This window comes from Chanodichthys erythropterus, chromosome 23 (assembly GCF_024489055.1).
Source record: "Chanodichthys erythropterus isolate Z2021 chromosome 23, ASM2448905v1, whole genome shotgun sequence".
In the NCBI taxonomy this organism is placed as follows: Eukaryota; Metazoa; Chordata; class Actinopteri; order Cypriniformes; family Xenocyprididae; genus Chanodichthys; species Chanodichthys erythropterus.
Genome location: NC_090243.1, coordinates 2,013,572 through 2,028,480, shown reverse-complemented (window position 1 = coordinate 2,028,480; position 14,909 = coordinate 2,013,572). Strand labels below are relative to the sequence as shown.

The 14,909-nt window shown below is 38.2% G+C and overlaps 1 protein-coding gene across 2 annotated transcripts in view; it reads left to right on the top strand.

Annotated features, from left to right (window-relative positions):
* The first annotated feature begins 1,776 nt into the window (after nt 1-1,776).
* The window catches only part of nphp3 (nephronophthisis 3), a 33,516-nt gene continuing 20,383 nt past the window's right edge, over nt 1,777-14,909 (top strand). For both annotated transcript variants that reach the window (XM_067377361.1, XM_067377360.1), the window contains exons 1-10: nt 1,777-2,040; nt 2,552-2,933; nt 10,565-10,690; nt 10,857-11,007; nt 11,792-11,944; nt 12,020-12,153; nt 12,239-12,399; nt 12,477-12,654; nt 13,981-14,055; nt 14,699-14,854. In XM_067377361.1, coding sequence (XP_067233462.1) covers nt 2,610-2,933; nt 10,565-10,690; nt 10,857-11,007; nt 11,792-11,944; nt 12,020-12,153; nt 12,239-12,399; nt 12,477-12,654; nt 13,981-14,055; nt 14,699-14,854 — 1,458 coding nt within the window. In that variant the 5' untranslated portion in view covers nt 1,777-2,040; nt 2,552-2,609. The remainder of the gene's footprint in view (nt 2,041-2,551; nt 2,934-10,564; nt 10,691-10,856; nt 11,008-11,791; nt 11,945-12,019; nt 12,154-12,238; nt 12,400-12,476; nt 12,655-13,980; nt 14,056-14,698; nt 14,855-14,909) is intronic.

Sequence of the window (14,909 nt, the reverse complement as noted above, 5' to 3'; positions counted from 1 at the left end):
GTCCCGTGCAGGGCTGCCGACGACTTCCGCAACCTGAACGAAGCTTGTTGATGGGCGTGCTCTTGCTCTCTCGCTCTGGTTAATGTGCGCGCACGCTCCTCAAGAAATTCCGCCCTTTATTGCGTAATAAAGGGCCGTACTCAAAAAAAAGTTTGTGAGAAATCTGAAGACTATTTTTGGCACAGAAATACTCCATTACGCATCCAACTTGTTTTTTTGAAACTTTGGACATGTTTAGCATGAGAATCCAACTCTTTAACAAGCAAGTCTGACTTAAGTAAATAAGTAAGATGTATTATAAATGTAACATGATAAAAATATTTAATGTTATCCATGTTATATTTTATCTGCAACAACAATGTGAACTTATAAAGAGCTGTTTATTTCTCAGCATGAAAGATCCATGACTGGCAGATCAACTTTGTTTATTTGTCACAAGATGATTGACAAGCCAGTTTATGGTAACTATATGCAACAGTGCGTTAAAGACGCAATTTTAAGACATGATAGTATGTTTAAAAGCTTGGCTGCATCTGAAATTGCATACTCTCCTGACTAGGTACTTATTTTGAGTAAATAATTAAAACAGTACGTTCTATATAGTATGAGTGTGTGCAGTATGAATGGAATCTGGAAGTACTACATTTGCCATGTTGTCATTATCATGTGACCTACAGCAGCAGTTAAGTTGCTTCACTGCCATTCACAAATTCTCTCCCATGACCTCATGTGACCTCATCCGGGTACATTTTGCCTACTCCTTTATAAGTACTGTGAATTTCACATTTATAAATAACAAAAAAGTGCAAACTTTTAGATGCATTATGACAAATTATTCAAAGATATGATTTAAAGTGTTAGAAGCAGAAGAAAGAGCTTTATTGCCAGGTATGTTGTTTACACATACTAGGAATTTGTTTTAGTGACAGAAGCTCCACAGTGCAACAGAGTGACAGCGACAAGACAAGACACATAATAAAAAGAATAAAATAATAATATGCAAATTTACAAGATAAACAAAGTCCAAAAAAAAAGCAAAAAAACAATATTCACCCAAAAATTTAATTTCATTAATTACTCACCCTCATGTCGTTACACACCTGTAAGACCTTTGTTCATCTTCGGAACACAAATTAAGATTTTTAATGAAATCTGAGAGTTTTTTTTAGTAGAAGGTATATGATTTTTAGGTAGATGTTTTTGACGTAGAACCTGGAAGCGCTGGACGTAATTTAATTAATTACGTTGCTTTCTATGGGATAAAAAAACCTCTCGGATTTCATTAAAAATCTTAATTTGTGTTCCGAAGATGAACAAAGGTCTTACAGCTGTGGAACGACATAAACAGCGTAGCTGAAAGACAGGGAGAGAAGATATTATTGAATAAAGTCTTTATTTTGCTCACAAAAAGTATTCTCATCACTTCATAACATTAAGTTTTAACCACTGCAGTCACGTTGACTATTTTAAATATGTTTTTACTACATTTCTGGACCTTGAATGATGGTAATTAGCTATGTTGCTTTCTATGGGAGATTTTTTTTTTTTTTTAATCATTTATTGTCATTATGATTGTTCATTGTAAGAGATACAACCATGCTTCATTTCCCTGATCTTGTATGTATGTATAAGTTCCGCAATAAAACTCTTCTGATACACACTCAAAATCATGTGCTCTTTCTTCACAAAAAGAGTACATACTTTTAGAGCGAAAACGCTTCAGGTTAACTTTTTGGTCACACTGTGGACCCATAGAAGAAGGCGTGCCTAGTAACGCGGTTGTCAGGAAGACAGTGGGGCTAAAACGTGTGCATCTGTATGATTTGTTTACCTTTTGCCTAATATGGCAGCAGAGTTTATTAACACGTTATTTGTCGACATATATTTCGGGTCTTAAGCTCGATATCAGTTTGTCCAGGTTCATCGCCCTGGATCTCCTTCATCCTCTCGGTTGGGTGGAGTATTTTTCTTCACTCTGTTGCGATTCGTCCTGCGTGTCTTCTCCAGGATGACCGCAGGGTTCAAGACTGCAGTTTTAAGGTGATGTTTAAGCTTTATTTTTCTTTTAAATATACAGTTATAAAAATATGCAGTCAATAAAAGTCTAGCACTTGTTTGCTTTTGTTGACAGTGTAAGGAAAAAGTAGTAAACTGCGTGCTAACCTTTTGGGATATTTACATCGTAAGATATTGCATAACTTCGTCACAACGTCTCATAAATGTTTCCATTTTATTATAATCTTATGTTTAAGTGTGATTTAGGTGTCCAAATATTTTTGGTGCCACTGTACTTGCATGGGAAATATTTCCATTACGTTAACTTGCTGAATAAACTATGGACTTTCTATAACATCAAAAAGAGTTGATGAATGCAGTGCCTTAACCACAAAAGAGATGTTTGATGTAATATGATAGATGATATCTCCTCAGATTAAGCAAAACAAGACCTGTCAGCCCTGCTGCTCTACTGTTTTGATATACATTTTGAAATCATACTTAAAGTTAACGATTAAATGTGTCAGCAGCACTGATTGATTCCTTTTTCCAACAGAACCATTAGAGTACATTCTGGAAGAGTGATCTAGCTGACAGGCGTCTCACCAGTTGCTATGGGTACGGCATCCTCTCTGGTGAGCCCCGGTGAGGTGATTGAGGATGCGTACGGTGGTGAGGGAGGAGAGGCATGTGAGATACCAGTGGAGGTGAAGCCAAAAGCACGTCTGCTGCGGAGCTCCTTCCGCCGCGGGCCTCGTGTCATCGGTGCCAGCTTCAAATCCACCGGATCGGTGGAACTGGAGTATGCGGCAGAGTATGAGCGCCTCAGGAAAGACTACGAGATCTTCAGGGTCAGCAAGAACAATGAGATCGCCTCCATGCAGAAGAAAGAAGCCAAGCTGGATGAGGAGAACAAAAGGCTGCGTGCTGAGCTGCAGGTTTGAGAGAGAATGAGATAATCTGACCTTTTTATGTGGGTCAGTGACAAATAAAAATGGTGGGCAAAGAAAAATTATTTAAAGGTGGGGTAAGCGATATTTCAAAAATGCTGTTGGACATTGTTGATGTTTGAAAAAAAACCCAAACAAACACACCCCTCTCTTCATTGCTCCGCCTCCAAAATTCACCCTCCAATCCTAACCACCATGCACCGAGTCGGTCTCGTTGTGACCGTGCAAAATGCAGCGCCCGTGGGAATGTTAGAGGGAGTAAACAATTCTGACGCACACATAACGAGCAGGTACAAAACGACTAGTTAATCGATTGTGAATGGTTTCATTATCTTGGGTGGATATAAAAGTAAAAGAGGATAAAAATATTAAAAGCAAAAATGTGTCTCCAAATATACTTTGGCGGCAGTTAATATACCTGGGCGGCCCGCCCAAGTAAAGTCTATGTGTGGGAAGCACTGCTCTGCACATCTCTTACTAGCTGGCCTCTGTTACACATGCAATGTGAGAGTGGATGGCTGTGTATCACGGCTGAAGCGCTACAAAATATTGCTTTACGAAAAATAAAGCGCAGATGATGAACGAAGACAAGGAAGCAAAAAAAATGAACGTACAGTACACAAGAGTAAATACAAACAAGAGTTTGTTGTTAGCAAAGTCCCTTTAAGACAAATCTTTGAATGGGGAAACATCAAATTCTCCAAAGCTGTTTGCCAAGCTTTCGATTAAATTTCAGATTTGAAATCACCAATGAAATCTGAAAACTGTCTCATAATTTTTTTTCCAAACGCTCGAATCATGACAAAAAAACGGTATTTTTTAGGCTGGATCAAGCTAATGCGCATGCGCAGACCTAAATGCGCATCTCTTGTGCCTCATTTCAGAGGCGCGCGTCTGACTGTTTCTATAGAAACCAGTGCTTCTAACGGCCGCTGCAGTGACGCGATGACTTTACCAGTCGGCGATTGGCTCTTATTTTGAAGGCGGGACTTATTCCGCCATATTGTGCATTTCACTTTTTCCCATTCAAAACAATACGAGGGACACGTCTTGTATTATTCTATAGTCTTTGTTGTTAGTCACCAACAGCACAGCAGCTCCAGACAACCAATGACACTCAAATTCAGTGTTACTCATGTGTCAAAGCAGCCTCCGCATCTGTTTTTAGGCCTTCCCGCTTAGCTCTCTCCAGTGCTGGAAAGCTTTTCTAATATTAACACGGGTCCTAAAGATCTTGCCCAGTCATAAACCTTCATTCCAGTGATATTCTTTTGAGCTCTTTTGTATTGTGTCTCATCTCTCTTTCTGCAGTCTTTCTTCAAATCTCCCTCTTGCTCGACCGTCATATGCCCCCTATTGCTGTTTGGCTACACGTTTGTTGTTGTTTGCTGGTGTGTCGTCTGAACTTCCAAACAGTGTTTTTCAAATATCGCTTACCCCACCTTAGGGCTGGGGGAAATATCGCATGTGATTGTCACGCACATTTTGTCAGTAAAGCTGGTTCCCTGATTACCGCTAAATCGCCATCACCTGCTTTCAAATGGAGCGGCATTTAATAGACAGAGCCGTAGATCACTGAAAAGCCACGCAATATCGCATTCATTATCGAAGGCGATTCATCTGCGATATGAACGCGATATTGCATGGCTTGTCAGTGATCTACGGCTCTGTCTATTAAATGCCACTCCATTTGAAAGCAGGTGATGCTGATTTAGCGGTAATCAGGGAACCAGCTTTACTGACAAAATGCACGTGACCATCACATGCGATATATCCCCCAGCCCTACCCCACCTTTAAATGTCTAGTTAAGACAAGTGTAAACGGTGGCTCGTGATGCCAAAGATTTTTGTCTTTAAATATATTAAATTACAACTAAAAGTTTAAGGATAAAAAAATTATCTCTGCTAATGCTATAAACTATATAGGGAGCCCTTACTTGAACATTATGCTACTATAATATTAAAGGTTAACAACTGAGCCCAAACTATTATCCTATATTCAATTGCTTTTTATTTTTAGATAAAATAATCAATACTCAAATAACAAATTGTAGGCCTATACAAACATGTAAGTTGCACCTAAGGCAGTTTTTCCATTAACTTCTAAATGTTTTTACTCCAATTCGTTGTTGAAATATAATAATTTCTACACAGTGGCTGTGATTTTTCACAACAGATTTATTTAAACATGCATTAAATAGCCTAATCAAGACATCACTAAAAGGTTAAGTAAAATATAATGATTATATAGGCTAAAACAGTGCATATATTAAGCGAAAGAGTTCATTTTTCTAGCAAACTAACAAACTTTGGACACTGAATGGCTTTTCTGAGGTAAATGCTACATGACATATTGTTTACAAGATTTCATTGATGTCTTTCTGCCGTTGAATCACTGATTGAGCGATTACAAGAGATGTGACCATTTCAGTAAGTCGTACTGTATCTTTCAACATATCCTCAGATGTTCTTTCATGTTTATTCTGCAACTAGTATTAAAGAATAAGAGATGATTGCGTTGCGTACAGTGATCTGTGACGCATCAAACAGCATCAAAACTGCATTTTCTGTTTAAATTTTGTGGATAGAATTTGAAGGATGACACTTTGTTTCTTATCGAAAGTAACAAAACACTGAGCTTATTGCGATTATTGGTGGTTAGGCTACAATGTTGCAATGTAATGCTTCGGTACACACGTGCACCAAACCGAAAGCCCTGTACTGAAATGGTTCAGAACGAATACGTGTACCGTTACAACCCTAATTTGTACGATTATCGATTACCATGCAATCACCATGACAAAATATAGACAAAAATATAAATCAAAAAGTGCAAAATGACAAAAATAACCACACAGATAAGTAAAATAACATTATACACAAATTGGAGTGAAAATAACGACATTAAAGCATTAATTACAATAAAGATTAATTATCTGGAGTCAGATTACAACTCACCTCTTCAATGCAATTACAATGCCAAGAGGAAGAGGAGGGGACAGAACAGGAAATTATATTGGCTCATGATGACATCACCACAATTAAAGAGGAAAACGCTCATATCAATCAGGCATCTATATCAGGTATATGAAAATAAACAATTTTGTGTGAATTATAACAAGTACTGTATTTAACAGTACACTTTGTATACCTGTTATACAAGTGCTGTTTCTCTTTGTTTTTCTAATCATTCACTGTTTCTGTTCAAAACTTTTATATAAAAGTTTTTAAACAAAATTTTAAGTTTAAAGGTACAATATGTAAAATTTTTGCAGTAAAATATCCAAAAACCACTAGGCTAGTGTTATATATTTTGTCCAGCTGATTACAAACAATATCTCTAATGTTTTCAACTACTTGTAAATCATGAGAAAATTCCCATTCTAAACAGTGACACGGAGCAGTGCAGTCGCCTGTCAATGACGTCAGTTACCGTTGTTACCGCCTTTACTGACGTGGAAACCACATGACAACAGTGCCGTGGACAAATGCGGAAGTAGTGTCTAGCGTCCAGTAAACCACTAGCTTGCTTCAAGCAGTTCCTTATTTACTTCTTGCACGTTTTAATGTGGATTGTGTTACTTATTTATGGAACAAAATTACTGTTTACCATCTGCCGCTGGTTCTGTCGACAAGTACAGCTCCCGTAAACTCATGACCGGAAAAGCGGAAGCGGCGCCGGCGACTGTGTCATAATAAAAGTCCCGCTGCTCGTGAGGCGTGTGTTGATCAATCGCTCCAGCTCCTCGTTCAGGTCCCGCAACACTCGGTCCTGCTCTGCTTCATACTACAGTAAAGTTAATAATCGCATCCATGAACATGAGTTCTTCCAGACTCCAATCCCTATTCTTTTGCACCGTCCGTTGAGATGGAGACCACATGTCCCAAGTTTCCGCTCTAAAACTTGACGTCATCAAACTACGCCTTTGTTTTGAATAGGCTTCTAGCGACCTCTAGCGGAAAAAAATATCACAAATTGTACCTTTAATGGCTCTAAAAATGTAACTACTGAGTAACACTCTGTGTACACAGCTTATTCATTATTTTTAACGGTTTATATGTTTTATTAGGGTCCGAGCACCGATGGTGTGAGGACCTTATTGTAATTGCTCAGTCAATTACTCATCTTCTCTGAAATGAATCGCATTTTTGAGGTCCTAAAAATGCTCGAAAACTCATGAAACTTTGCACACGTGTCAGAAGCGGTGAAAATGTACGTCTGATATGGGTTTCTGAATTAGGTGTGGCAAAATGGCTTGATAGCGCCACCTACAAAATTTTAATTAAGCGCCCTTCGCGCTATGCTTCATGTACAAGTATGAAATTTGGTAGGCACATGTAACAGCCCAATCCTTTTGGTCAGTCTAATCTAAAGGCCTTTGCAACGTTAAATTGCGAAGATCTAGAGTTTTCACTGAAGGGCGTGTCCATGGCGGCCTGACAAAGTTTAATGTTGCGCCATGAAACAGGAAGTTGTTGTAACTCGGGCATACAATGTCCAATCTGCCCCAAACTTCACATGTTTGATAAGAGTCCTGGCCTGAAGACATCTACATGGCAATATTCAGTAACAGTCATAGCACCACCTACTGGCAACAGGAAATTAGATGTTTTACACTGTGATTAACTCCTCATAGGGATTTAACCAGATCAACATATTTGGACAGTCTAATCTTAAGGCCTTAGCGATGTTAAATTCCAGAGATCTTGAGTTTTCGTTGAATGGCGTGTCCGTGGTGGCCTGGCAAAGTTTGATGTTTCGCCATGAAAGAGGAAGTAAGGCATACAGTGTCCGATCTGCACCAAACTTTACATTTGTGATAAGAGTCTTGGCCTGAAGACATCTATATGCAAATATTCTGTTAGTCATACAGTGCTGTTTACAGTGCTGGCAACTGTAAATGGCATGCTTTCCACTGTAATTCACTCCCAGATATAGTGTTGTTGTCTTAAGACCATTTTTTGTAAGTCTTGGTCTTGTCTTGGTCTCAGACTAAAAGGACTCTGGATTTTATTTCAGGACTGTTCAAGACCACAACTGCAGGGATATCGCTAAATTGCCGTCGCATTGTGTGAATTTGCATTAAAAAAAATAAATAAAAAAACCGGGTTGTGGGTTGTGTTTTTTGGAACTATTTTTAAAAATATGATTGCTTGTTAGGAAAATATGACAAGCTTATGGTTGCTGTTTTCTATAATACGTTTATTGACTCTGTCTGCTCACATCTAATAGCCAGTGAATGCAATAATAGTACTGTACTGTAGCGTTACACATCCTCGCACATCTCGCCCCCTCCTTCCCCTCACTGGAGAAAAATCACGTTCAAAGTGCAGGCATGTGATGTTGTAAATGCAAGCAATGATAGTTAGTAGACGTAAATAGATGTATGTACATTTTCATAAACAATGCGTCCAATAGAGATGTTTTATAGAGATAATATTTTATTAATCATTACAGGCTATGATAAAAACAAGTATACTGATGCTAACATTAGATACATATGGTTTGAATTAATTTTATTTTGTGGTCATAGTGCTTTTCAGGGGTTTGCAGTTTGTGTGTGTGTGTGTGTTCACTACGCACTGGTCCTAATGTGTGTGCACTAACTTGGATGGATTAAACGCAGAGTATTGGATACCATACCTGGCCTTCACATCACTTTTTCTCCTTTTCCATCTCCAAACCTATTCTGCTCGCAGGTGATCGGAGGATATGCGTACCCTCCAGCTTTGTTGCAATTTGATGATTTTTGTAAAATAACTTTTGTTTTTGCTTTTCAAACTCAGAGTGGTTTCAGTTTAATATGTTGCAGGCTTATTTATTTATAATAAATAATTGATAATAAATAATATTGATGATAATAAATAATATTGATGATAATAAATAATATTGATGATAATAAATAATATAATAATAATATTGGGCGTGTTTTGGGCTTGTTTTGGCCGCTGTTGCTTATTTGTCTTGCGAGAGTTGGTAACACTGGCTGTGTTCCAAATTATTATGCAAGTGACATATCAGTAAGTTTTTAGTACAATAAACTTTCAGATTAAATTTTTCAGAGAAAGTGTTTTTTTTTTCTTATATCTTTTTTCCCCCAGATAACTTATATCATCTCAGACAGTTTTAAGTAGTTTGCCAGGTTTTCTTAGGTAAATGGAAAACCTACTTAAAGAGGTTGTTCCACATTATTAAGCATGTCACAGTTCCCATAAAATATGAGGAGGAAGGAAGATCTTTCTGAAGATAAAAAGCATTAAATGGTCAAATGGCTTGCAAAAGACATGAAAACAGCTAATTTGTTGTGAAAATTGAATAGAGATTATCGAACTGTCAAAACATTTGTGAGTGATTTAGAGTACAGAAGAACTCAATCAGATAAAAGCTTATTAAGGAAAGTTTCTGTCAAACAAATCAATGGTATTAAAAAGAGGAGCTATAAAAAAAAAAGCCACTGTTGAGCAGCTACAGTTTCTGGTGTCTCTGGAGTCTCAAGAACCTCTGAATGCTGTGCTGCAATGTATGGTCCAGGTGGATGGATTTCTGCATGGTTGGTGAATGGCCATCCTATTCCAACAAAACTGTGATGTCAGCAAGGAGCTGGTGGGTTCTGATTTGTGCTGGAACATTGGGAAGCGAGTTAGGTCCCTTTAGGGTCTCTGAGGGTGTCAAAATGAGTTCTACAAGATACGTGGAGTTAACTGACCATTTTCTGCCATGGTATAAAAAGAAGAATAATGCCTTCTGAAACAAAAGGATTTTCAACGCTCTATCGCATGCTGAAAAAATCACCACAGCAATAAATCTGTTTGAAAATGTATTTCTACACCCACTGTAAACCCACAGCAGCTTCAAATACGGTTTGCTGCTCAACAGTGTTTTTTTTTATAGCTGCCCTTTTAATACAATTAATATTGTATTCTTCTATGCTCTAAATCACTCACAAATTTGTTGACAGTTCGACAATCTCTGTTCAGATTTTGCAAAATATTCATTGTTTTCATGTCTTTTGCAAGACAATTCACCTTTTTAATGCTTTTTATTTTAAGAAAGATCTTTCTTCCTCCTCATATTTCATGAGAACTGTGACATGCTTAATAATGTGGAACAACCTCTTTAAGGTTTTCCATTTACCTGAGAAGACTTGGAAGACAACTTAAACCTGTCTGAGATTGATACCAGTTATCTAAAAAGATATGAGAAATAAAACAAACAAACACTTTCTTTGAAAAACTAAAATCTGAATGTTTTATTGTACTGAAATCCTGGTGTCACTTGCATAATAATTTGGAACAGTGAATATCACAAGACATGATATTTTATAACCTGAACTAAACTCAAAATCTTCCTAAAAAGGCCAAATTGTTTGTAATTATTGACCTTGACGCAGTTATGAGGACCCTTTCTTTGATTTTCTTTGAGGTTTTATTATTTTGAATGCATATTTCTGCATGTTGGTTGCACCACATGACTTTTCACAAGTTTTTCAAATAAGCAGTGAAGCAGTTTAGTTGTTTTTTTCTAATGAATAAGTGCAATAGATTACACCCCCCCCGAGACTTTAATTCTTTTAATAATATATTTTCCCTTCATTTTGATATCATTTTCTGGTTGGCAGGCTCTTCAGAAGACTTACCAGAAGATTCTTAGAGAGAAGGAAAGTGCCCTGGAGGCAAAGTATCAAGCCATGGAGAGAGCTGCCACCTTTGAACATGACCGGGACAAGGTCAAACGTCAGTTTAAGGTGTGAATCTTATTCTCTTCTCTCTCACACAGGAACTGGCTTCATCAAAATTCTTACCTTGCACAATTCTACATCTCTGTCTTTCAGTTTTAGTCTACCTGTCAATGCATTCTGTACCTCATCTGTGTTTCCATCCTCTCTTTTTCCGCCCTGAATCACCCGGCAGATATTTCGGGAAACTAAAGAAAAGGAAATTCAGGATTTGCTGCGGGCCAAACGAGATCTGGAGTCGAAACTTCAACAGCTGCAGGCTCAAGGCATTCAGATTTATGATCCAGCAGACTCCGATTCAGATGACAATCACACCACTGTCACCAGTAAGAATGTCACAAATAAGTTTCAAAAGGAAACTAGATTTTTACACCTTCTGAAGGAAATGATCTGCATGTCCAAACGCATGATGTCGATTTACCACACTGACTTGTTTGTCTTTGAAAGAGGAAGTCGTGCTCAGGTTCTCTCTTATTTGTCTAGTTTTAAATCCATATTTGTGTAAGATTGTGTTTGCTGTGTTGTAGTGCAAGAAAGACCAATATACTGACCAGACCATAACAGTGTCAACTTGGCTAATTAGCCTATTCCAGTTTGTAATTACATTTATAGTCATTTTGAGGAAATAAAGATACATAGATATCATCCTTATATTGTCTATCTTAGATATGATGCAAAAAATATAGGTCAACTATAACTACATTGCTGAATGTAGCTCAGTGACCATAGCTGTATGCATGTATGTATCTATCTATTACTTGATCTATTCTTTATTAAATGTATTTATTTATCTAGTTGACAGACAATTGAAATTTTAAATTTTATTACTCTTGAGTTTGCCATGAATATAGCCTTTGATGCTGATATGTCCATCCATCCATCCATCCATCCATCCATCCATCCATCCATCCATCCATCCATCCATCCATCCATCCATCCATCCATCCATCCATCCATCCATCCATCCATCCATCCATCCATCCATCCATCCATCCATCCATCCATCCATCCATCCATCCATCCATCCATCGAAGCTTTATTCTGAATCCTAGGTTTTAAAAAGACAAAACTATCCAAACATTTTATACCAGTGCTCTGCTCTGTGTGCAGCCGCAGGAACTCAGTGTGAATATTGGAGTGGTGGTGTGTTGGGCAGCGAGCCGTCTATGGGCAGTATGATGCAGTTACAGCAGACACACAGAGGTCCGGAGTTTGCTCACAGTCTAATCGACGTGGAAGGGCCTTTTGCCAATGTCAGCAGAGGTGAGTTTGTGTCTGTGTTTGTGTGTGTGTAGGTGTACTTGTGTATGAATTGATGTTTGTGCCTGTGTGTTTTAGATGATTGGGACGCAGCCGTGGCGAGTCTGCTGCAGGTTTCTCCTCATGTCTCTCAGGCTCTGTGGAGTAACACAGTCCGCTGCTACCTCATATACACACAGGAGACCAAAGCAGAGCTGCAGACCTTCATACAGGTACACGTGCTGCTCAGATAACACCTCTTAAATATACTCATTCTCACGTTTTAGCTCTCTAAATCTATTTGTCTCTCTCTTTCAGAATCATTCTTTGAAGCTGCAGAGGTTTTGTGAGGGTTTAGGTCATTTCTGCCTGAACTTGTCATTTCCTGAAGAGAAGGCAGCTCTATATGCTGCTGAACGCAGGCAGGAGATTGAGAGGAGCTCTGTGTGTGTGCTGCTACTCAAGTCCTCAGTGTCCAGGTGACACTTTAGCTTTCTCACACTTTTTATCATAATATCGTTGATATGATTCTCATGTATTTGTTTTGCTGTTTTAGTTGTGTTGTAGAGGATGTGGAGGAGGCGTTTGTGAAGACACCAGACTCTCGTCCTCTCTTGCTGTATTTGCGTACGGGTGACAGAAAAGGAGAAAAGGAAGAAGTGTCCACCCTCAGTCCAGCCACCAGAGACCTGCTGGAGAGGGTTAACAAAGCTGACAAAAGTGCCAAACTCAAGGTAGAGTCAAATAATTCATACAGGTAAAAAAGTTATTTTGAAAATTCTTTTGAAAGCGCCCGCAGACACCATATTACAGTATGTCACATCTCGGAATCAGCAAAAACAAGAGCCGACCAACGGCGACAGACAAAACCCAACTAAGTGTCTGTTGCCATCAATCAGTGTCTGTTGGAGCAGTGTGAAATGTCCTTTAGAAGGTTCTTCTGAAGATCCTGAAGATTTTTTCTGAATATACTATGGGTTTCTCTAAATATTCTAGTGGTTTTAAAGTGTGTTTTAAGAAACAAGAAGTTTCATCCAAAGATTTTGTTGTTTGTTTCATATATAGTACCGGCTTTGTGTTCGCAGACTTTTTTTATGAGCACTTTTTTGTATTTGTTCTTCAGATTGCATATACTATTAAAAAACTGCCAGCGGTGGTTGCCAGAATAATTCTGTAGCAATAAATGTAAAAATGTAACATATTTAGAAAAAAACCTGTACGTTTTGCAGTTCAAAACTTTACAAACTGGTAAATTCAGCAGCCCTTTCCTGCTGAATTGACCGTTCGCAAAAAGACCCGCCTCCTTTAGTTACTGTTGCTATGTCCGACAAGCCATGCCGCTGTCACGCCACACGTGTTCTCATGCAAATAAAAAAAATACATTGAAAAATACATTGCGGAGCAAAGACGACACTGACAACTTATTGACAGACAAGACAGAGCAGGTAACTTGATATGAAACAAAGTCTCAAATTTCAAATTTTTTATTTTTAATTAAATTTAAACAATAAATACTGTTTTGTGGCTCTTTAATGTGTCGTGACAGATCGCTGTAGCACCTTAGATCAAGCGGCTTATAAACGTTTGTTTTTTTTTTTGTTCTTTTTTTTTCAAGTGCACACACACAGCAGTGAGTAGTGAACACACACACAGTGGGCAGCCATTTTTGCTGTGGCACCTGGGAAGTGATTGGGGATTAGGTGCTCAAAGCCACCTCAGTTGTAGGTAATGAGAGTGGAAGAGAGCGCTGTTCATTCACTCCCCCATCTACATTTCTTGTATTGAGACTCGAACCTGCAATGCAGAATATGGTCATGCAGGATAAGGCATTAAGTTTATGGCTTTTCACTATAAATTACAAGATGATTTGTTCTTTTTTGACTTCCAAAAAGCCTTTTACATTTTAAAACAACCATTTTTGTAAAAAAACAAAAAACAAAAACAAACAAACCAAATTAAATTGATAAAAAATTTCAAACTTAGAAAAGACATTGTGAGGTGTGCAGTCCACTTTTTTTCTTTTTTTTGATTAATCACTCTATTCTTCTTAATTTCTGCAGGTAGTGGATCATGCAGGGTCTGTAGAGGAAGGAGCTGCTCTTATCTTCACTCATCTTGAAAGAATTATCAAACAGGTGCACACACACATACAGGAACTCACAAGTGGGTGTTGTGGTTAATAGCAAGTTTGTACGTGTTCTCACATTAAGTGATCATGCATGTTAAATATGTCAACTTAAACTGTCAACTTAAAACTTAATATAAAATATTGTGTAACACAGATGTTAAACTTACAGCCTTTTTCCCAGCAGGCTGGGTTGACGCTTTTTGATGCTGTTGACAGTACGGTTTGGCCCAGTGACATGGTATAAAATTGACCCAGCCACTAACCCAGTGTAAAAAACAAAAACAAACAAACAAAAAAACACTTATAACCCAGCTTTTGCATAAAAATACAAAAAATTGTTTAGACCAGGTATTCTCTGCTTTGGCTCTCAAGGTCCACTGTCCTGCAGAGTTTAGCTACAACCCTGATCAAACTCAACTGCCTATAACTTTCTATTAATCTTGAAGAAATTGTTCATGTGTGTTTGATTAGGGTTGGATTAGAGCTAAACTCTGCAGGAAAGTTAATCTCGAGGGCCAGTATTGAGAACTGCTGGTTTAGGGTATGTTTCACTGTTTTAGGTTCTAAAAGAGGAACATGTCTTCCTAGTACGATTTTGTCATTTTCAACAGAAAGATACATTTTGTACAAGGTTCTCCCTCTGTCTTTAGGAGTTGTTGGGATTGGAGGTAGAGGAGAGTGGGGCAGAGGAGGAGAGGGAAGAGGAAGACTCTGGTGATGTGCTGTGGGATCTTCATGATGAGCAGGAGCAGATCGAGGCGTTCCAGCAGGCCTGCAGCGCTGCCACCAGATTCAGCTTCCAGAAGGCATGACTATAATTTCTGTTATAATTTCCCCTATTGATCATTATTGACTGACATG